This window comes from Lupinus angustifolius, chromosome LG04 (genome assembly GCF_001865875.1).
Source record: "Lupinus angustifolius cultivar Tanjil chromosome LG04, LupAngTanjil_v1.0, whole genome shotgun sequence".
In the NCBI taxonomy this organism is placed as follows: Eukaryota; Viridiplantae; Streptophyta; class Magnoliopsida; order Fabales; family Fabaceae; genus Lupinus; species Lupinus angustifolius.
In genome coordinates this window covers 26370949-26394788 of record NC_032012.1, presented here as the reverse complement: position 1 = coordinate 26394788, position 23840 = coordinate 26370949, and the positions used below count along the sequence as shown (strand labels likewise).

At 33.6% G+C, this 23840-nt stretch overlaps 2 protein-coding genes across 3 annotated transcripts; one reads left to right on the top strand and one right to left on the bottom strand.

The window, feature by feature from the left end:
- On the top strand, nucleotides 1184-6081 carry LOC109346700 (RNA pseudouridine synthase 5). Of its 2 annotated transcripts, none has more exons than XM_019586410.1 (14): nucleotides 1184-1371; nucleotides 1444-1501; nucleotides 1623-1650; nucleotides 1731-1777; nucleotides 1865-1955; nucleotides 2274-2439; nucleotides 2823-2910; nucleotides 3125-3203; nucleotides 3551-3626; nucleotides 3781-3848; nucleotides 4135-4204; nucleotides 4747-4825; nucleotides 5074-5167; nucleotides 5574-6081. In XM_019586410.1, the coding sequence occupies exons 1-14, from the start codon at nucleotides 1275-1277 to the stop codon at nucleotides 5661-5663; spliced, it is 1131 nt and encodes a 376-aa protein (XP_019441955.1). In that variant the 5' UTR covers nucleotides 1184-1274; the 3' UTR covers nucleotides 5664-6081. The 2 variants fall into 2 exon arrangements, with proteins under 2 accessions (XP_019441955.1, XP_019441956.1); XM_019586411.1 differs by having other exon boundaries at nucleotides 1186-1371; nucleotides 3128-3203.
- LOC109346696 lies at nucleotides 6309-17459 on the bottom strand. The gene is made up of 5 exons (XM_019586399.1): nucleotides 17002-17459; nucleotides 15460-16308; nucleotides 13675-14589; nucleotides 10576-10836; nucleotides 6309-9520 (listed from the first exon to the last, which is right to left on the bottom strand). The coding sequence occupies exons 1-5, from the start codon at nucleotides 17123-17125 to the stop codon at nucleotides 6618-6620; spliced, it is 5052 nt and encodes a 1683-aa protein (XP_019441944.1). The 5' UTR covers nucleotides 17126-17459; the 3' UTR covers nucleotides 6309-6617.

The window sequence follows — 23840 nt, the reverse complement described above, 5'->3', positions numbered from 1 at the left end:
AAAAATGTACACACTAACCGTGTATGAGTTTATACATTATCACTGTATTATCCCTATTTATTTTCAATTATGATTGACTCTTCAAAACAAAAAAAAGTAATTCAAATAAATGGCGAATAATATACTGATTATGTATAAATTTTTATATTGTTGGTGTATAGATATTACACTAAAAAATTAATTCATTCTATTATGTATGAATGCAACCTCTGAACAATTGTGGGTAATAAAAATTAAACTTTAGTGTTTGAATTTATAAATGTTTAAGAAATTAAGAGAATATTACATGAGTGGATGAGTTACTTTAATTCCTTCAAGTTGGGTGGCATTTGAGTGGGTGAGTAAGAAGGTGAGGCCTTACGCACATTGCAAATGAGATAATATATAAAATATAAGGACTTTATGTAAATTGTAAGGTGGTTGAGAAATATACGCATGTTATGTGTTTTGTTTCATGCATTTCCATTCATTTCACAATTTTGATTAGACATAAAGTAATCATAAATGATTATATTTTTATGAGAGTAAGTATTAATGCTACATTAGGTTTCACACTCCCAATTTCACGCCACTAATGACTCATGGCCTATTTTTTTATTATTATTTAGTTTCCAGATTCTATACGTCAAAACCAATGGCTTTATTTGTTTTTTCACTCTAAACTCAATGAGTTTAATGTTGCCCTATTATTGATGTAAGCAATTATACTTTAGTTTAATTTGTTAAAATTTGATGTATTCTTAGTGTGAATAATTTTACGAAATCATAACAAGTGATCTTGTATATATATATTTTACTAAACATAAGTCTTTCCTATTTTACAAAGAGAATGTATGCACCAAAAAATTATGGTAAAAAATATCTTTCATTGTTTAATTCAACTTAAATTTTATGTGAAAGTTATTTTAGTAAATAACTTAAAATATAATTATACTCTCATCCAGACCTTCAAAGCCAAACAAACACAAACCTCTTTATTCTTAAGTTGAATCGATAATGAATTATATTTTTAGTCAATGATATATTAGTGAAGTCATATATATATAAATGGTATTTTAGTTTTTTTTTTAAATATGTGAATTTTGAAATGAGCATAATCGAAAGAGATTTCCGATGTACCAAAAAAACCGAAAGAGATTAGTTGGCCGAGTGATTATACAAAAAAAAAAAAAATCTCATTTTACTTTTTGATATATAAACTATTCTTTTCTGTTTTAACAGGCCGGCCCATCAGCCCGTTTATAACAAACCACCGCTGCTGTCGGAGCTTCTCAATGGCGGCGCCGGCAACCCCTAACCATTTCGGAGTTCCTTGGCCCCAATTTAACGACGGCCTCTCCTACCATGACACCGTTCGATCCTCCGATTCCGGTTCACCTCTCTCTCTCTCTAGTAAAAATGATTTTCGTGTGCTTCTTAATGTTAACATTGTAAAAATTCCAGGGTTATCACTGATTGAGTTCTACTCCACCAAGTACAAGAGTTCAGCTCCTTTACAAGGGTACCCACTTACATTTTTATCTTCAAAATTGAATCTTTCGAACTTTTCTATGCTCATAATTGAAATTATAATCAAACTAGACAAATGGGTATATAACATAATAGTACTGATTTCTTAACAGTTGGTTGCAGCGCATAAATAGTGAACAGGTTTGATCCTCAACATATCTGAAATAGTTTAATACATTGATGGAAGGGTTGATTGTAATATTAGTTAGTGTCTTTTACAGATAATAGTTGATGGAAGTGTTGTTACTGATCCCAACACACTCCTCAGGTTCTTTCTTACAATTTTGTTTTCCTTTATATACTAAGTGGTTTTATTCTATTGTCTCATGTTTTTTTTCTAATTTATTCATGTTAGAGTTGGTTCAAAGCTTGTTTATCACAGGCTTCCGTGGAAGGAACCCGATGCACCATACATGATTGAAGTCTTGTATGAAGATGGTGATATTGTAAGTGACAACTCTTGCTTTACGCATTGTCGTGTATATATCTGCTAATTTTCTGTGATAGTTTTGTTTGGTCAATTATGTTAAACTGGCCATTTGAAATTGTTTTTGTTAGTGGTGCTTTTGAATGCTAATCAAGAGGTTTATTGACAATGTACTTGTATATTACTGTAATAAAAATCAAATTAGAATTAGAGGACCCTCAGGCTAAGTTATCAACAAATTTGGCTTCTCCTAACAAAATGTATTATTGCAAGTACTAGGCAATTTGAATGTCTTCAATATTTGTTCTCTTAATTGAGATGCTGATTACGTATTCAGATCGCTTTGAATAAACCTTCCGGTCTGCAAGTTCTGCCTGGAGGTCTCTTCCAGCAAAGGACGGTTTTAACACAGCTTCAATGGCAAGCCAACAAGCAGGGTACATTTGAAGCAGACCAAAGGCCTCATCCTGTTCCAGTGCATCGCCTAGGGAGAGGAACTTCAGGTTATTCTAAATATTTCTGTTGAAATGTAAAGATGCTAGATTTTATCTGTTGCTTAGATTGCTTTGAAAATGTCACATGCATGAACTGGTGCAAGTTTTAGAATTCTACAGGAGGAGAGTAGTTTTATTTTAATATGTAAAAAATTGATTGTTAAAAGATGTAAAATTTTGTTTGTTATAAGATGAGAAGTTTAAGCCCCTTACTACTCAGTAGTTTATTGGTTAATTGATTCACAAGTGGTAGTGATATTGCGTAGTTATTACTGCCAAAGAAGCTATATGAGTGTGACTAGATCTTTTCTTTTAATTACCTTCTAATGTTACAAATAACTAGCACATGATACTTTTTATGCTTATGTAATTGATTAGTTGTTGCATCACAGGAATTTTATTATGTGCGAAGAGTAAACTAGCCAAAACTTGTCTTGCATCTTATTTTGCTGATGGAACATCTCAGGTTGGAGGGAAAAGGTTAGGACAGAACCATCTTTTTAGTTGCCTAGTTGGTTGTATCTTCTTAGTTTCATTTTTAACTTTTTGCGCTGCAGTCATTTGTTTTTCTTAAGCAGAAGAACTGAAACAGAAACATAGAAAATAAAGCATTTTAAAACTTTTGAAGCTGAAGTTACAATTTCATGATTGGTTACCTTGTTTCATTCTCATCCTATTCTGTTATTTACGGTAGCAGTGATTCAAGCAAGGAGCCTAGGAAGATTGCAAAGATATACCGAGCACTAGTGAGTGGAATAGTTGATAATGATAAGGTAATGTACTGACCTTCATATATAGGTATTGTTATGAGCGCGTTTCGACTTTCGTTGCATCCCACAGCCCGGATATATTTTTTGTTATCTTCATATTAATCTTACTACATGTTCAGAGTGGCTCCCGAAATGGTATCGACTACTTTATTGTGCATGGTTCATTTGATTGTTCTTTGAATACCACTCAAGCCTTTACAGCTCTATCATATGCTTGATATCAAGGGATTATTAAGTTATTAGTTTTTGCTTATTTAGAATGTTTTCATGCTAAGTTAATGTAGTTGGCAACAATTTTATGTATTACACATCGTATAAGCTGAAGGTTGTTTTGCGCGATTGCGTTACAGGTGGTTATCGATCAACCAATTGGAGTGGTAAAATATCCTGGTGTTGCTAAAGGGTTGTATGTTGCCTCTCAATCAGGTACTTTTTTTGTTGTGACTTTGTTGTCTCTTATTCTAATAATCATTGCTATTGCTTCCATCTTCTGCTTTTGTTATGATGCTTTTTTTCATCATTAACTGTCCCCTTTAATGTTCTTATTTTTCTCTTATTCATATTGGTTTCATTGAGACAGGAAAACCAGCGCTCAGTGTAGTGAACATTCTAGAGAGAGACTTACAAAGAAACAGCACATTGGTCCAGGTAGTTGAATTTGATGCATGACCATTTATCATTAAAAACACTAAATAAGATATTCATCATTTTAGTACCTGAAATTCAAAAATGTATAGCACATCTCTGCTTCATGGTTAGTTGTTTTTAAAAATCACCATTGCTTCAGTTTTTGCTTAGGTGACATAACAATGTATCATATGTTAAAATACTTCAGAAGTAAAATAGAAAGTCTACACGAGCATCCTGGGCAAAACAAACTATAAGGTTTGCAAATATCAGACTCATAAGTTCCTGTTATTTGCTTGTATAACAGGTTCAGATTCAGTCTGGTCGGCCGCATCAAATCCGCATCCATCTTTCGTTCGTAGGGCATCCTCTTTTAGGTAAATATTTAAATGCTAGCTATTTATCATGCATCATATGAAGAGAAATAAAGTGAGATTTTCTTTTGAGATGAACATATGTAGATAAATTACAAGTTCATCAATTTGTTAATAATGACTCTAATACATGACAATGCTTCAAACTCCAATTCTATGGTTAAAATAGTAAAATACATCTTCAACCTGTCAACCTAAACGAAATTAATTTCATTCTTGAAATCTTCCTTTTACTTAATGGGGAATGGAACGATTATTCATTAGAGTTTCACTTGTTATCTGTGGTTTTTGCTTCATTGCAATCAAACATTCTCATAACGATGTCTCTTCAGAAAATAGGTTGCAACTACTCATCTAGAGGATTGTATGTCCTCATTTCTAAAGATGATTAGAGAATCAGTCTTTGAAAGCATGCCCAGTTCCATTTCCATGTAATATGCATTATGAACGAACTCGCATTATGTTCTTGTGAGTCTTGTCCTAACTTCATGAGTGATCACTAATTTTGTACATTTTTTTCTCTGTTAAATTTTTCTTTTCTGCAGGTGATCCTCTTTATGCTGTTGGGGGGCAACCAAAATGCTTAGATTGTGACTTTGTGGATGAGAGTTTTGCTGAAGATGGGTAAGTACTTATATTACAGTATTTTCTAAGGATACTTCCATGAATACCATTTTCTTCTGTATGTTTAATAACATGGCAATTCTCTTCTAATATGATGGTTAATTTGAGCATCAACTCTTCTCTATACACAAAGTTGGATTACCCCTTTACTCCTTTCATTTGGCTATGTTGTAACTAAAAATATAAGAAAAAAACAATGACATTGATTTGAAAATTGATTTGAGTTCTACATTGCTACTGCTGTATAGGGGTTATCAGAGACCTAGCAAACCAGTTCCTGGAGATTGCGGGTATCATCTGCACGCACATCAATTGGCTCTCACCCATCCAATAACTAATGAGGTACATAGTAGAATCAATATATCAACACAAGATATCAATTGTTATTAGATGGTACAAGGTCAAAGGTCCTAATCCTATGGTCAATCATGTGGAATTTGTTTTCTCACGACTGGTTCTAACATGGCGATTTCGGACAAAAACATTGTACTTGCACCATTTCGGTTTTATTATGTTATTTGAAATGAATGCATATGGCTTACTTTATGCCAATCAGTTTCATGGTCCTCATCAGACCAATTGGTAACTGGTTATGCGGCATCGAGACGATGAAAGAGTTCTTCTAGATGTTATATTATACTGAAATACTTCTGCAATAATTCCAATTTCCAAAAGAGCAATACAAGATATACTTTTTCCTTTCCGTGTTATGCAAGTATATCACATTCCAAATTTAATTTTTTTGCAGGTAATTGAAATCATTGCACCCCTTCCCTCCATCCTTCAGACAGCGAAAGAGGCCGGAGAAATTGGTATTACACAGCAGACAACTGCTTGAGCTGTTGCATTTGGTTGGCTTTGGAGAAATGGAAGATATGATACTAATATGAGCAATTGAGCAAGGTATTTTCTAGGAGATTCTTAACAGTCTGGGAAAAAAACACCCATTCTCGTGCTAGCTACATTTCAGTATTGATTATACAAAATAGCAAAGTGATTAAATTTGTCAAATAGAGAATATGTGCAAACCTAGGATATTTTTGTGGCTACATGTAGGAATGAATCTGTTTGAAGTATGGTATTTTACTGTCATTTATTTTTTGAGGAATCGAAGGAGGCAAAATGGTTAAATTATGTTCTTAATTGAAACTAGTATTTGTAGACCAACAATATTATTTGTAACTCGAAGTTTGTATATGGAAACCTGAATAATTTCCTTTTCGAGAAAAGAAAGAAACCCCACAAATTTTCTGCCATGCTCTGTTTGCTGGCAGACTATTCACTCAATAACTTGATAGGAAAGCCTCTTTTAAGCCTTGGCCTAAAACTAAATTCACATGCCCACCCTAAATTCACTTCAGTCTCAAGTCTCAACTAATGAAGTAGAATGCAAAACAATCGATTCCAAATTTATGTTTAATAAAAGAGGAAAGAAAGGAATAGATAATGAAGGCTAGAGTACCTCCAACAGAATGGACAAAACTTGAAACAATTGAGCTTCTAAACAGAGCCATATAATTGTTAGAATGAAAAGTGACCGCAACAAGAGATCCAAAATGGCAATCACCCATCCTAACTTTTTCGGCGATTATTTCTGCATTTTCATCAAATACAACAAATACAGAGCTGCTGCCATATTACAAGCACCTAAATAATACCAAAAAGACGGGCTTCAGAACCATTAATTAAATCGGCCCTACACTGTATTTGAGCATAATAACAAAAACTATAATAATAACAAAAACTATAATACAGTGTGCGGCAAAAAGATATTTACCGCTGAGCAAACCTACTACCTTCCTAGGTCCCCCCCTTTCCCTCCCCATGATTCATGGTCTCTTGTGATGCTCCCAGATTGACCACCATACTTGTCAGAATTGGAATAGTGCATTTTGATTGCTGCCACAGGATCTGAAATACCACTGCATGATCCTCCCATAAGAATCCCGGGTCTTCCAATGCTGTTCATTCCCGTCATTCCTCTCCCCTGATGTTGTAAACTAGAGATTGCTTCAAAACCTTTTCTTCTCTGCAACTCAGAGAACAGATCTTGGCGGTGCTTCACATCTACCACAAATGGCTGCATCTTTGGACCATCCCTACTTCTAAACATCTGATAATCAATCATAGCATTGCTGCCATTGATGTCTCTAGTTGCAAATGCAGATGCACCATTCAAATGCCGTTCATTATTCCTGGCAAAGACCGGCAATGACTGTTGCTCCAATTTGGCAGATGATGAAGGATAATTACCAAAAGCAGCAGGATACTTTGCTAGCAAGATGGCAGAATCAGGCAATGATGAGAGACCAGTCTGTATTCTGTTCCCATCCCAATAGCCATAACTCCTCACAGGAACATTTTCAAGGTCCAGGTAATCATTACGGTCAAACTTCAAAATTTTCAAATTTTCATCAGCATTGTGATGACCAGAAAACTTCAGACTGGAAGACTTGCTGCTTAACTTGGGATGATGGGTGTCATTTTCTTCACTTGCCTTGGAAATCAAATTAGGATTCTGGGTAGATGAAGGATTGGTTAGTATCTTTCCAAACAGTTTCACATTACCACTTCTGGGTATTTTTTCTGAATCTGACAAATGCTGTAACCTTGTTTTGAATTGATCATCTGTGTGTTCAATCTTTTGGGGCAGAAGAGGCAACTCACATGCTGAACTGCTACTATTCATATCACTCACGTCTTTGTTGATGGAAACTTGCAAGGGATAGCCCTGGATGATGCTACCAGCCTCAACATGATTTCCAGGAATAGGAAGCTGATGGTCACCATTGCTAATAGAAATGTGACAACGCATATTTCTACTTCCCTGAAAATCACAAGTGGAGGACCGTCGATCTTGGACAGCTGTTTCCTCACATTTAACATTAGTGGCAGCAGTATTTTGCAACGGAGAATTTGCAGTTGCATGATGATTCTCAAAAGAAAATGCTGAGATACAAGGCCTTCCGAGGGAAACATGTGTATTTTCAGTATCAAAACTCAATACTGAGCAGGAATTGCCCACAGATGAGAGTGAAGCATTTACTGGTGTACTTGAACCACGGACTCTTTTCAATTTAGCTACAACACCTGTATCAACCTCATGTTTATTGTTTCTATCATCAAAACATTGGGGTGAAGTCTGCCTCCCCGGTTCATTTCCAAGACCCCCAGAAAAAACATCAGAAACCTGTCTATGCTCAGCAACAGAATTAGATTTGCACGGTTCAACTATCTCCAAAGCAGAAATCAACTCTGTAGTTGCACCTCCGCCTTTATCTGCTTTATCTTTTCTAGCTTCAGTGCTATCTGACATAATCATAACTTCCTTTCCGCTAACGGAACCAGACTTATCAGAACTGGACAACACAACATCACTACCACCAGAGCTCACTATATGTTCAGTCTTACTTGCACAAGCATCAGAAACCACATTTACATCCTCATGATCTGCTTCTGTCCCATTAATTTCCTTTGATTTGTTCAATTCAGTTGACAACTTCCTAGCTTCCACAGCAGGGGATTCATCATGGTGTGTGTTCATGACAAAAGAAGGAAAGTCCTCATATGTTTTCGTGCCCGATTTATCAGTGCCAACTGCCGAGCCTGTCTCTACAACACATTCATCATCTGTGTCACTCCCACCATCATTTACATTATCATTCATTGGGGATCCCATATTTTCAGGTACAGAACGCATGAGCTCCAATCCAAGGCATTTTCGAGCCTTGCTGAAAAAAACTTTGCACTGCTCTTGAGACCTTGTTCCTACACTCCATGATATCTTTGTGAAATCCTTACCAAAAGATGATACAGCCTGAAGAAAGCCAGCCTTTTCTTCATCTGTCCACTCGGTAGGATCCATTTCACCACAGCTCTCATCTGAACAAGTCTCATCATCATTCTGAGTAACATCAGCCATCAAGGGTTGTTCACATGAAGGTTTCACTTTCAGAAACTTCTTATCCTTACTACCTTCAACACGATCAGCTGAACTTGTTATGCTAGCCTCATATGAAATAGAACCACATATGCCAGCCAATACATCAGCTGCAACAGTCTCTCTTTCATCCTCAAGAATATCACAATTGCCAGATCTGCCTGTGATGCTATCATCATCCGTTGATGCATTTACATTACCATAACCCCGCAAAAGAAGACTTCCTGCGTGCATTCTTTTATTACCAGAAATGCCATCCGCCACCACTGAAGCGGCACTCAAGATATTGAGTGAAGCAGCATTCACTTCATGATTCCATTTTCTGCCTGATGCCATCATATCAGTTTTAGCTAAAAATGACTTCCCTAGCTTACTGCCATCTTTCTTCTGAAGTTTTTCAAAACAGTCAGAGTTATGATTTTTGTAGTAGAATTCAACACAGTCAGCAGTTGTCTTGTGATCAAGGAAAGAAGCAATTTTCCGAAAATCTTTTCCAAACACAGCATATTTCTCCAAGAAAATCTCTCTCTCTTCTGCTGTCCAAGGATTGATCATGGTCCTTTCCTTCTCAATAGCCAAAGGATCTTCAACAAGCCCATTGCTGGATATGAACTTAGAAAACATCTTATCCTTCTCATCCAAAATTAACGCTGGCATTTTCAGGGTGTTTCTTTGAACTTCACCTTGAGGTTTTGAAAGCAGTTTGCTTGTATAATTAATCATCTTAGAAGTTGGAACCAAGCTTGGATGATTTCCTGTTGCAGACAGTGAAGAGGAAAACAAAAAGGGAGCTTAATTATTCATCAGAGCAAACAGGCCAAATACATTAGGAACAAAATAAGCAAGTAGAAAATATACCGTTATGTGCCAACATAAAACATCAATGCATCACAGAAAACCATTCAGCATTGGAGATAAGTTATGTGACAGCAAAATGATAAATTAATGCTGAAATTTAGGTGACATGGTTATAAAACGATAAACTGAAAAGGAAGATCGGAGTCATTGATAATTATAACCTTTTACATTGATAAATTCAAATAATTCAGCAAAACAAACATTACTTTCATCATTGAACTTCTCAACCTATTTCAATTCTTATCATGCCAGTTTAGATCCCTGACAACTATTGTCATTGACACTATAAAACTTACAGCTATCAGCCTTTATGCAAATAAAAATAAACAGTTGAGAACATGATGAAGCAAATAAGCATGTACTGCATAACATGACAAAACACAAGCGAAGTAGCACATTTACATATAACACGGTCTGGAACTGGATTCACATCTAAGCATATATCATGCAAGCCCAAGTCAAATAATGAACAACTAATGCTACACAAGCATGCCAAATTTCCACCTATCTAATAAGTTTCTTAACAAAACAACAATTAAACTAGCCAGGGATGCATTTAAACCAAGTACTTAAGCATCATATGGTTCATATCTACATTCAACCCCAATTCAAACAAAATGTATCCTAAATTATAAATCAGTTCCTTGAATTCACTGAGAATGATATTGATGCATGATTAGATTGATTACTAGCAACAAAGTAAGTTTGCTTGGTAAAATGCATGTGGGTTCATTCCTCAAAAATCAAGCAAATTTAAATATATAGAAATCAAACACAACAGCTTTGTATTACCTTTGGCAAGCATATTTACTAAACTAATGTGAAAGAACCCGTATGCTAAACATTAGAGAGGCATCATTAAATCTCCGAAACCGCCTAATTATGTAGAGAGAGAGAGAGAGAGAAATAACTGGTACATGTTTAGCGCAAGAAATGATAAACGTAATCATACCAGGATATGGAAAACGTGAATGAATGGACAACCGATTCTTCTGAATACCATTACAGGTATATCGCACACTAAGTTCATGTCTCTTGTGAGATTTTGGGCGGCATTTTCTTATGGACAGTAACTGCATATCTTCTTTCCACAAGTGATGCAATGCTTTGAACTTAAGTGTGATGACTCTCTCCTTAAATCTTGCAAACCGCTTTTTCTCCACAAACTTTTCCATGATGGATGCATTATGGGGAAATGAGGTACTACTGCTACCTCCCATATTACCAATCTCACAGCATTCTTTTGGCAATAACTTAGCCAATACCCCACATGATCTGTTTGCAGATTCTTTGTTGGAAGTAACAATTATATTATATAAACTGTCCCCAGTGTTGTGACACAAGCTGGAACCAGGGGTACCAGCATTCATACAATCTTTTGTCTCTAAAGATGTATTGCCATGACCACAAACAGATACACTGGCACCTTTCCTGGTAGTACAGGGACCTAAGCTTTTCACGGCTGCAGACTGCATAACATCCAAGTCCCCAGAGAAGTTAGAACATCTGATAGTATCACATGAAGAAACAACTGTAGTCAAAGGCAGCGGCTCTACAAATTTAAATGTTGTTGTTCCAGGACTATCAATATCTTCATCCTTGCCGTTTTCATGACTACTGTGTAAATTAGTTGAGAGAGGCCTCTCGTCCACAAGGGGGCCATCAGAAGAAATAATTTTTAAGGGTTCAGGCAGAAGGACCTTATCAGAGACTCCAGAATGTTCTTCACGTGGTTTTTCATTGCGACATACCCGCTGGGAGCCCAATGCTGCTGCTGGACATGGACACCTATCCCCACATTCGGATTTTAGAGACTTAAGTTCGGTTTCAAGTGAATCAATTTCAGATTCAGTCATTTCCAGTACCTTTGAAATGTCAGCTTTCCATATCAGCAACTTATTCATTGCACTTGAACTCATAAGACCAGAATCCACAGAACTTGGATCATCACATTGTACCAACTCGGTAATTGAAGCTCCCATATTATTCAGGGAGTCAATATCCAATTTCTCTAAATTAAAAGAAAACTTCTGAAGATGATTTTGGAACCCAGGAACAGCTGAAACAGTCAAGTTGCTGACATCATTGTCCACACTTTCAGTCTTTCCAAATAATTTATCATCCATACCTGCTAGAATGTGAAAATTAGATTTTGAAAATAAATAGTGCTATTAGTGCATGAAATGGAAAAAAGAATATATAAGGGTGGGGCAGTAATATATATAAACAATTCCAATGAGATGAGACTACTATTATGAGAGTATTATGGGAAAAATATTAACTAGCATCATTCATAAGGCTCAGAAAAATTATCCTTGTTAGGAAAAAAATAAAAGGACACAGAATTTACACTTTTACTGCTATCATGATGGTATTAACTATTAAGAGAAAGCTTTTAACTAACATTATACATTAGAGGGTAAGCCTTGGCACATCAGAGAAGTTGTTTGCCTTGTGACCTGGAGGTCATGGATTCAAATCCGGGAAACAACCTCTTCAATTGCAAGGATAAGTTAGTGTACGTCTACCTTCCCCATACCCCACTAGGTGGGAGCCTCGTGCACATGGCCGGCTGGCCGCCCTTTCGTTATACATTAGGTTTGAAAAAATTATCCTCCTCAGAAAAAAAATCAATAAGGAAACAAAGAGATGGGATAACTAAATACTTGCAACGTATAAATCCAGTTAAGAATTACTAGCCAAAATAGCGGTTATTCTGTATTTTAATTCTCCAGCAAAATTTCATGCCTGTACCCAAGCTGTCTACTTTCCAAAATAGAAGTCCAGGCACAGTCCTATGTAGCATAGTAAGATAAACACCCTACATCAGAGTATTATTCACTACATGGCATGTTATAGCAGGACATACCACCATGCTAATTAAAATATTACATCGCTGCAAGTAGTAAATACTTTCACAAGTTAAGTTGGCATTTTGTTCTAACTTGTCAACTGAAGGTTTAAAAAGGTTTCAAACAGCCGAGGTCCTGAAACATACCTGGGGAGGAACTGAAGGCAGCAGGAGTAGCAGGAGATGCACAGCCTGAAAATCCTGTAATTTTCAGACTTTTATCTACTGTGTCATGGGGACTAGGATTATTATAGGGTTCCATATTACTGACATGGATATCTTTGTTTTCACAAAGATCAGGCCCGTCAACTATTTTCTTCTCATACTTAGCAAGCCCCTCACCCCATTTTAGCCTAGGTTTCTTTCTAGAAGTTGTATCATCAGATGGTGGAGAAGAAGTCACACAAGCAGCAGCTTCCCCTAAATGATCCTCATTAACAGGAGCATTTTTGGGTTGCAAGTCAATCTTCACTCCATATGAATCTTCCCCTCCCATGCTCCTCGACCTACTACAGTGACGAAAACCTGAGCCTCGTGATGACAAGCCTCCAGATCTGGTCCATTTAAGTGGCTTCCAGTCAATTGAACCCAGAGATTTCCCTTTATCACATCCCGGGTCTGTTCCACACCCATTGACATCACCCATCTTATCATGCTGGTCTTTTGAGTTGTGCTGATCCCGAGTGTTCAGGAAATCAGAATGCGGGTGAGAGGAATATATTATGTCACAATCTGACCTCTGGTCATTTTTCACATCTGGTGGTCTCCTGGACATATTCAAAGAGCTGTTGGTAGCTTCCCATGAATGTCCTCTCCAATCTCTCTGGCCAAAGGGTCCTCTATTTTCCCTATTGTTCCTGACATATCTTCCATCACCACGTGAAACTGATGATGACCTAACATTGTCCTCCAGCATTTTGTCGCTGGACCGAGAAACTGCATACCCATGGCCCAATTCTTCAGAAAACTGGTGCCGACTGCCCTGCTTACCAAGACCTTAAGAAAATGTTTAAACAAAAAAGGGAAAATCAACAAAAGCGCAAAGTATATATTATCTTGACCATATAAAAGGCAAAGGATTTAAAAAATATCATAGTAAATTCTATGAAGAAATACATTTCTTTAAAGTAGACATTCCATTCCCATAAAAAACATTTTCCATGATGGATGCATTATGGGGAAATGAGGTACTACTGCTACCTCCCATATTACCAATCTCACAGCATTCTTTTGGCAATAACTTAGCCAATACCCCACATGATCTGTTTGCAGATTCTTTGTTGGAAGTAACAATTATATTATATAAACTGTCCCCAGTGTTGTGACACAAGCTGGAACCAGGGGTACCAGCATTCATACAATCTTTTGTCTCTAAAGATGTATTGCCATGACCACAAACAGATACACTGGCACCTTTCCTGGTAGTACAGGGACCTAAGCTTTTCACGGCTGCAGACTGCATAACATCCAAGTCCCCAGAGAAGTTAGAACATCTGATAGTATCACATGAAGAAACAACTGTAGTCAAAGGCAGCGGCTCTACAAATTTAAATGTTGTTGTTCCAGGACTATCAATATCTTCATCCTTGCCGTTTTCATGACTACTGTGTAAATTAGTTGAGAGAGGCCTCTCGTCCACAAGGGGGCCATCAGAAGAAATAATTTTTAAGGGTTCAGGCAGAAGGACCTTATCAGAGACTCCAGAATGTTCTTCACGTGGTTTTTCATTGCGACATACCCGCTGGGAGCCCAATGCTGCTGCTGGACATGGACACCTATCCCCACATTCGGATTTTAGAGACTTAAGTTCGGTTTCAAGTGAATCAATTTCAGATTCAGTCATTTCCAGTACCTTTGAAATGTCAGCTTTCCATATCAGCAACTTATTCATTGCACTTGAACTCATAAGACCAGAATCCACAGAACTTGGATCATCACATTGTACCAACTCGGTAATTGAAGCTCCCATATTATTCAGGGAGTCAATATCCAATTTCTCTAAATTAAAAGAAAACTTCTGAAGATGATTTTGGAACCCAGGAACAGCTGAAACAGTCAAGTTGCTGACATCATTGTCCACACTTTCAGTCTTTCCAAATAATTTATCATCCATACCTGCTAGAATGTGAAAATTAGATTTTGAAAATAAATAGTGCTATTAGTGCATGAAATGGAAAAAAGAATATATAAGGGTGGGGCAGTAATATATATAAACAATTCCAATGAGATGAGACTACTATTATGAGAGTATTATGGGAAAAATATTAACTAGCATCATTCATAAGGCTCAGAAAAATTATCCTTGTTAGGAAAAAAATAAAAGGACACAGAATTTACACTTTTACTGCTATCATGATGGTATTAACTATTAAGAGAAAGCTTTTAACTAACATTATACATTAGAGGGTAAGCCTTGGCACATCAGAGAAGTTGTTTGCCTTGTGACCTGGAGGTCATGGATTCAAATCCGGGAAACAACCTCTTCAATTGCAAGGATAAGTTAGTGTACGTCTACCTTCCCCATACCCCACTAGGTGGGAGCCTCGTGCACATGGCCGGCTGGCCGCCCTTTCGTTATACATTAGGTTTGAAAAAATTATCCTCCTCAGAAAAAAAATCAATAAGGAAACAAAGAGATGGGATAACTAAATACTTGCAACGTATAAATCCAGTTAAGAATTACTAGCCAAAATAGCGGTTATTCTGTATTTTAATTCTCCAGCAAAATTTCATGCCTGTACCCAAGCTGTCTACTTTCCAAAATAGAAGTCCAGGCACAGTCCTATGTAGCATAGTAAGATAAACACCCTACATCAGAGTATTATTCACTACATGGCATGTTATAGCAGGACATACCACCATGCTAATTAAAATATTACATCGCTGCAAGTAGTAAATACTTTCACAAGTTAAGTTGGCATTTTGTTCTAACTTGTCAACTGAAGGTTTAAAAAGGTTTCAAACAGCCGAGGTCCTGAAACATACCTGGGGAGGAACTGAAGGCAGCAGGAGTAGCAGGAGATGCACAGCCTGAAAATCCTGTAATTTTCAGACTTTTATCTACTGTGTCATGGGGACTAGGATTATTATAGGGTTCCATATTACTGACATGGATATCTTTGTTTTCACAAAGATCAGGCCCGTCAACTATTTTCTTCTCATACTTAGCAAGCCCCTCACCCCATTTTAGCCTAGGTTTCTTTCTAGAAGTTGTATCATCAGATGGTGGAGAAGAAGTCACACAAGCAGCAGCTTCCCCTAAATGATCCTCATTAACAGGAGCATTTTTGGGTTGCAAGTCAATCTTCACTCCATATGAATCTTCCCCTCCCATGCTCCTCGACCTACTACAGTGACGAAAACCTGAGCCTCGTGATGACAAGCCTCCAGATCTGGTCCATTTAAGTGGCTTCCAGTCAATTGAACCCAGAGATTTCCCTTTATCACATCCCGGGTCTGTTCCACACCCATTGACATCACCCATCTTATCATGCTGGTCTTTTGAGTTGTGCTGATCCCGAGTGTTCAGGAAATCAGAATGCGGGTGAGAGGAATATATTATGTCACAATCTGACCTCTGGTCATTTTTCACATCTGGTGGTCTCCTGGACATATTCAAAGAGCTGTTGGTAGCTTCCCATGAATGTCCTCTCCAATCTCTCTGGCCAAAGGGTCCTCTATTTTCCCTATTGTTCCTGACATATCTTCCATCACCACGTGAAACTGATGATGACCTAACATTGTCCTCCAGCATTTTGTCGCTGGACCGAGAAACTGCATACCCATGGCCCAATTCTTCAGAAAACTGGTGCCGACTGCCCTGCTTACCAAGACCTTAAGAAAATGTTTAAACAAAAAAGGGAAAATCAACAAAAGCGCAAAGTATATATTATCTTGACCATATAAAAGGCAAAGGATTTAAAAAATATCATAGTAAATTCTATGAAGAAATACATTTCTTTAAAGTAGACATTCCATTCCCATAAAAAACATACCAAACATGCAAGAATTATCAACCAAACTGTAACCCCTCGAAAAACTGTGAATTCTTTTTGCAATAATCATAGTGGAAAAGATCCATAAAAATAAAATCTACTAAAAAATCAGTGAGGTTTTTTGTTGCTTTTGTTTGATTAAACAAATGGCATCAAAACCAGAATGCTAGACAGGTAAATTTTTCACTCCAAAACATGAACCATACATATTCTCGAGCCCATGTAAATGGTAAAAACGGGAAAGCAGCAACAAAATCAACACAAACAAAGTATATATTCTGGTAGGGGGAAGTGCCAGAAAATACACTTCCTTAAAGTACACATTCCTTCTGACAATAACAACACAGGGCAGAGAAAAGATGAACCAAATACTAAAAATCTCAAAATCCATCCATTCCGTTTTCAATAATCATAAAAAAGAGGTTCAGTGGAGTTTTATTCCTTTAAAACAAAATACATCAAATCAAAATGACAAACAATCATAGATTTCGTTGCAAAAACGAAAGACGAAAACGATTGAAACCAAACTAACCTGTTGTTCTGCGGTGATGAGTAAAATCTCTCCATCTTGAAACAGAGCCCAAAGATTCAGACCTCTCGTGCTTCCTCTCCTTGAAGAATTCCTTTCGATCCCAAAGCAACGGTTCAGGCGGCATCAAAATCAACCTAATAGCATGGGCAAAACACCAACAAAAACAATAACCGTATCCAAATCAATCAACGCAAACTCACAAATCCAGATCCTGCGTTCACAATGCCGAACAGAGCTAATAACAACGCCGATTTGAAAGGTTCTTCGCCCACAGATCGAATCAAGAAACCGTAGGCGGCAACAAATTAGGGTTTCGTGCAGTAACAAAAGATTCCGAAACAGAGAGAAAAGAGAACGTAATGATTCGAAAGTAAAATTAATGATAAGAATCAATAGAAACAAGTTCAGAGGTGGGAGATAAGGAACAATGAGGATAGAACCTTGAGAGAGAAAATGTGAAAACAAAACAAATATGTAGAGAGAGAAAGTGTAGTACCGGATTTCAACCCTTTTTATCAACTATATATCCAATTCCTTTCGAATCCGAACAAAATATTTAATTCTCAATAATTACCTTTCTATTTATCTCTTTTTTTCCTAAATCTTTCACTTTTGTTTTATTTTATTATATTTTATATTATGATTAATTACTTTTTCTTTGAAATTATGCAGAATAATCAAATTCGAATTCATGAATATACATCCCCTCCTGACTTGAATTCAACGAAGGAAATACACTTAGCTAAGGTAAGTTGACATTGCCAAACATTTTAATATTTTTTTAAGCTTACTTAATGCAATATATTTTTAGATTGTAATATTTATTCATTATAAAAATATAAAATTTGATAATATTTACATTGCATCATCTATCAATATAAATATTTATATACATTTAATACAACATTCATTATTCATTTGTATTATTTTTATTGAAGAATTAATTATGGTTGAAGATGATTATTATATAATGAACTAATAGTGTTTAAAAATTTTATAGGTACATGTTTTTTTCCCTCTAATATGTATGCGTTATTAATGTAAAAATATATAAAATAAGTATATCATCCGCTACTTATTTAACAATAATGATTAAATATGAATTGTGAATGATATAACGTAAAAAAAATTGCATTGTTATTATATACATATTTTTCTAAAATATATATAATTAACATATTATATATATCATACAACAGTCATTTGTATTATTTATATTTAAAAGTTAGGAGGAATTGTGGTCGGACAATGTTATAATCATTTACAAGGTTATATTTTTTTTTTCTTATTTCTAAACGTAGTAATAACTTTCTTTGACAAAAAATACCTTGATCTTATGTTTAAAATCATATATTGTGATCCTATCACTTTTCTTTTTGTATAAAATATTATATTTATTATATATAAGATAATATATTATTTATATAAACTAACTTAAGTTATAATAGTTCTGGTATAAAATTTGTAAGAAAAAAAGTTTAAATTATACAACAATCAATTATATATGCAAGATAGAGATTAAAAGATAATTAATAATTATTTAATCAAAAGTCATATATATTTATCTTCAAAATTTAATCATTTAAATAAAATTTAATTATCTATATTTGTTATTCACATTTCTCATAATAATATATTTTTAGATATGAGTCAGTCACATTATACTAGCGAGTATTATCAACGGGCGTTGGTTCAAATGATACATGCTCGTTGAGAGAGTTAGCCCCACATACTTGTGGATGTTCCCGGCTCGGACATGATTGCATCTGGTGTGAGTTTACCTGTATGAAACCAAAAAAATACTAGCGAGTATTTAGATATTTATTTATTATATTATAAAATTATACAATTGTTTATTCCTTTTAGGATTGTGATAATTAATGTATAATAAATTATTTTGCATTTATATCGGAGAAATTTACTATATAAATAAATACCATCAAAGGAAACAACTCATATTTTGGGTTTCAATTTTGAAAATTAAATAATTCTTTCTGAATAATGAATGTAGCTATAAATATCAAGTAAATTATATTAATAACATCAATAATATATTAGTTTATTTGTGTAAGGCTCTACTAGATCCCTTGATAACCAAAATATTTAGGATTTGATTTTTACTAGTAATATTTGTTGAGAGGGACAGTCAAAAACTCCGATAAATAATTGTGATCTTTTAAATATAAAAAATGGTGATGAATAGAATTAAGTTAAACAAAATATGATATATTGTAGAGACAATTCTAAATAGGAATTAATTTCTCTTCATTATAATTAGTAGGTGTAGAAAAAATGATGATAATTTATGTAATTTCACAAATAGAGTGTAAGTGTAATTTACTTTTAGTATTTTTATTTTTCATTTTCATTATATATAAAAATAAATAATAACATATATGAATTTTTTAAATTTATATAGAAAATAAGTATTAAAATATTCTTAAAAAACACAAAGTAAGGTGATGAATGACTGATTTACAACGTTTTCCTTAATTAAAACTTGAAATTAAATATTCACAACAACAAAAACTTAAATTAAAGGATTGAATCAATATATCCTCGAGAAAATAGATATAATTGTGTAGTACAATATTTATTTTAATTTGTGATTTAAATTAATTCCCCCCTTTTTAATTTGGTTTCATGATATATATTTTGTTTGATGTTGATCGTATCAGATATTTTTTTAAAAACTCTTAGTTTTTGGTTAAAAATAGCACTTTTATTGTCATCCAATATAAACATAAGATCTATAAATTCTGTATTTTTAGATTACACTATGAAAATTGGATTGTAAGCTAGAAATTGAATGAAAAACAGTTTATAGTCAATTGAAACAGAAAATAAATTAAAGGACTTGTGTAAATGTAATATAATAATGTGATTGATCAAAGTAAAATTATTTATTCCATACTTTATGTTTTTCATTTAGAGATTAAAATACATGATATATGCATATTGGGTATCTCTTCTAGCTATAAGAATGTTATTTAATTATTTTTTGTTTTTTCTTATATCAATTTTATGGATATGATATTAATCTATTTGAAATTTAAAACTATGATCAATCTTTAAAAGAACATAGTGTTATTACAGAACTTACTTAATTTAATTTGAATGTCTTTTGGTATTTATATCTTATCATTTTATTATGTCATAATTTTATCTATTTACCTAAGAGATAAATGATACATTTTTTAATAAATTAATGTGTAAAATATGTTTTTTAGTTTTGCACATGTATCTCGCACTCGAGACAATCTTATCCGAGTCAGGAATATCCACAGATATATGAGGTTAATGAGTATTTTTTTCATCCACAATACTCAAACCCGATACAATACTTAAGAAAAATCAAGTTTGTACCCTTTGAATCATCTGAATGTGACAAATGCTACTCAAAAAATAATTATTAGTATTCAACCCAAAAATAATACGTGAATGAATATTGCCTTGTGTCACCTTTGTATGTGGTTGAGAATATTTTTTAAATGATTTATTATAAGGATATATCATCTATCACATAATATATTCTATGAAATCATTTATCATCAAACTTTATAGGATTTTGTTATTTTTAATTCCAGGAAATTAGTTTAAGAATCCTATATATGAATGGATGATATCATAGTAGAGTCATTATAAAATTTATACTCTCATTGTATACATTTTTCTTTTTGTTGTTAAGTGTTATAAAAACTTTTTGTACACTACCAACTTTTTGCTTAAAATGTCCAGGGAAAGTGACGGATAGACAAAGTATTTATTTAATATATATTCTAGGTTTATTATCCCATGAATGTATCTATCCATACTAATATTTAAATATATTTTCTTTCCAAACATTAGATAGGCATAAGAGAAATCACACTTAATGACTTTTTTATATTACTAATAATATTTATCATACTATATATAAGGAACTAATCTTTTGTAGAAGTATCTGACTGTTCATTCTAACAATTGTCGTCACTCCCACAAATCTAATTAATTCTTGACCTTTTGGATCACTCTGAATTACTGAATCCATTCATATTTGTTTATCCATTAATTTTGGCTTATCTCACATGATTATGATTTTGTTTGGGAGGAGAAAATGGTAAACTTTTCTGTGTAGAAAGGTCTTTTTTTGTATGATTAGGTTCATCTATTTAAAAATTACATATTTTCTTCTTTGAGAAGATACCATCTTATCCTCCCTAAATAGGTAAATCAAAATATTTTTCATTGAACTATTGACTTATAGAAAAGCACATGCAAGGAAATAAGTTAATCCCTTCCCAAATAATTTAAAAATTACTTTGTAAATAAATGGAAAAACAAATTTCTTTTGTGAAAATAATAAACAAAATTAAGTCAAATACCTTATAAAGCACAATATATTGACGGAAATGGTAATGAATCTTATTATTGTCACTAAATTATGGAGTTACCTTTTGGAGTTATTGCACTTACTATACTACGCATTTATTGGTATAATAAATATGGTTACACATTCACTCGTAATAATAACTATGAGATTTTGCATATTTGTCTTATTTGACTCCATAGTAGTTGAATTGGATTGAATTTTGAAAGAAAAATATGAAAGAGAGTGAGAAATTATGTTAATCCTATTTTAAATATAAATAGTGAATAATATATAATAGTATAAAAGGTTTTACATCAACTGTATATATATAAGTGTAATATCTATGCGCTAACAATATAAAGATTTTATACACAGTTGATACATTATCTATTACTCATTTATATTATTTTTATCAAAGAGTCAATGATAATTAAAAATGAATGATACAGTAAAAGTGTAAGTGCATACATATTTTTCTCTATATAATATCATGTATTATTCTTAATTGTTATCATTATGAAACATGCTGTGGGACAATGTATGAGCATGACCTGATCCTACCTGCTTATCCAATTTGACTTGATTATGATTGAGTCCGAATATAGTTGGGCTTCATCGAGTTTATGGTCGAGTTTGAGTTCAAAAATTAGATCAATTCAATATTTAGGCCAAGTAAGGGATAAAAATAACTTGACTCGAGTCATCATATGGTCATTCATCCATCATGTTTATATGTGTATACTCAATTAAGTACATAAAGTATGACATCTCTTTGATGAAAATATGGATGACAACATGGTGGAACCGGCAAAAGTCGTGATTTCTCATACTCATACCTACACTATTTACGAGTACCTGTGCGCGTAAGCGGGGTACCCAACAAATTTTTAAATTTAAATAATATATTTATAAATTTTTAAAAAATCAATATAAATATAAAATAATAATTACATGAATAATAAAATTTATACACATATTAAATATATTATATTGTAATAACTAAATTTTATATAAAATATTTAATATATAATTATAAAAAAATAAAATATAGAATCTAAATGCAATATTTAATTAAAAAGTGAATTAAGAAATAAAACCTTACCTTATATATATATATATATATTATAATATATATATTATAATGATATATTTACATAAAACATTTTAATGTTAAATTTTATATTCATAATAATAAATAAAAACTTTAGTTCGCGGAACTCGATCTATTCTCACCCTTAATGTAAATAGTCAAAGGAGAAAGCCCCAAAAGAGGGAGATGGCAGTGGGCATATGCTCCTGGTAAAGAGCGTGACATCAAATCGTAGACCTGTTTGGCGAATCTTTTTTCGGCATTTTCATAATATTCCATTACATTGCTAGATTTACTCTATTTTACTGTGTCTCTTTGCATTGCTTTAAACTTTAAAGTGCATTTTTCTGGCACTGTTTTTTTATTTTATTTCATTCTTTCGTTATTCTACTTTATTAATCCTTTGGTTGAAGACAATAATTTTCTATTGAGTTCTTAAAACAGGACTACATCATAGATATATTTCTAACTTAAAAATATCAAGTCAATTTTATAATGAAATTGAAAGATGTGGTGTCCATAACTCCAACAAGGTTTCTCTTCATTAATGGAGAGACAAATACATGTTTTCTTTTGTTTTTAATGATAATACTGTCATTTCATTGTAATTAGAACGACAAATGCGTCATTGAAGATTATATTTTTTTTTGCTTTTTGGTGTACTTTCCATTAATGAAGAGGATTCTAACTCTCATAACTCCATATGAACCAGGTGAAATAGATGTTTTAATACCCGAGTATTGTGTACACAATATCAATACTAAAAATGTTTTTTACATTATCAGTAAATCATTCACCATTCATATGTCAACCACAATCTACTCACAAACAAAATAATAGAAATCAATGGTAATCATATATTGATAGTGTAAGAAAATTTATATTGATATTAAACAGATTTTAATCTAGTATAAAACAGTTGTTTGATGAGTGGAATTAAGTTTGATCTTTAGCATTGGGATTGAAAATTCACCCTTTTTTTTGAAGCACTTGCCAACGGCAATAAATACACAACTCATTATTCATTATTCAAATTCCTAATTCCATTTCCCCACAATACAGAACTACAGATAAATCAGAGGGCAAATATTCAGCAACAGAAAAAAGAATGAACCATGGGAGAAATAAATTTTACCAGACAACTGATAATCTATCTGTATTTGGTCACATATTATTTGTTAGTATAAAAAAGTGCACAAACTTATGTACAAAACAGATTTAAATAAGGAATTAATCCTTTTAGAAGCATGATCGACTGTCTCTTTCAACTAGTATTGCTTTCAGGAATCAAACATTTGATCTTTTGATCATCATATGAATTTAATAAGATTTTATATTACTAGACCATCGTCTGGTTGTTTTTGTTGTTGTAATTTAAGCTATATCCTATTGCATATT

Coding starts and splice junctions, on each gene's coding strand:
- LOC109346700 (XM_019586410.1), top strand. CDS start 1,275: ATGGCGGCGCCGGCAACCCCTAACCATTTCGGAGTTCCTTGGCCCCAA. Junction 1,651..1,730: donor AGCGCATAAATAGTGAACAG/GTTTGATCCTCA, acceptor TGTCTTTTACAG/ATAATAGTTGATGGAAGTGT. Junction 4,205..4,746: donor CGTAGGGCATCCTCTTTTAG/GTAAATATTTAA, acceptor TCTTTTCTGCAG/GTGATCCTCTTTATGCTGTT.
- LOC109346696 (XM_019586399.1), bottom strand. CDS start 17,125: ATGCCGCCTGAACCGTTGCTTTGGGATCGAAAGGAATTCTTCAAGGAG. Junction 10,837..13,674: donor TGAGATTGGTAATATGGGAG/GTAGCAGTAGTA, acceptor GTAATATGGGAG/GTAGCAGTAGTACCTCATTT. Junction 9,521..10,575: donor TTCACGTTTTCCATATCCTG/GTATGATTACGT, acceptor TGTCTGCAACAG/GAAATCATCCAAGCTTGGTT.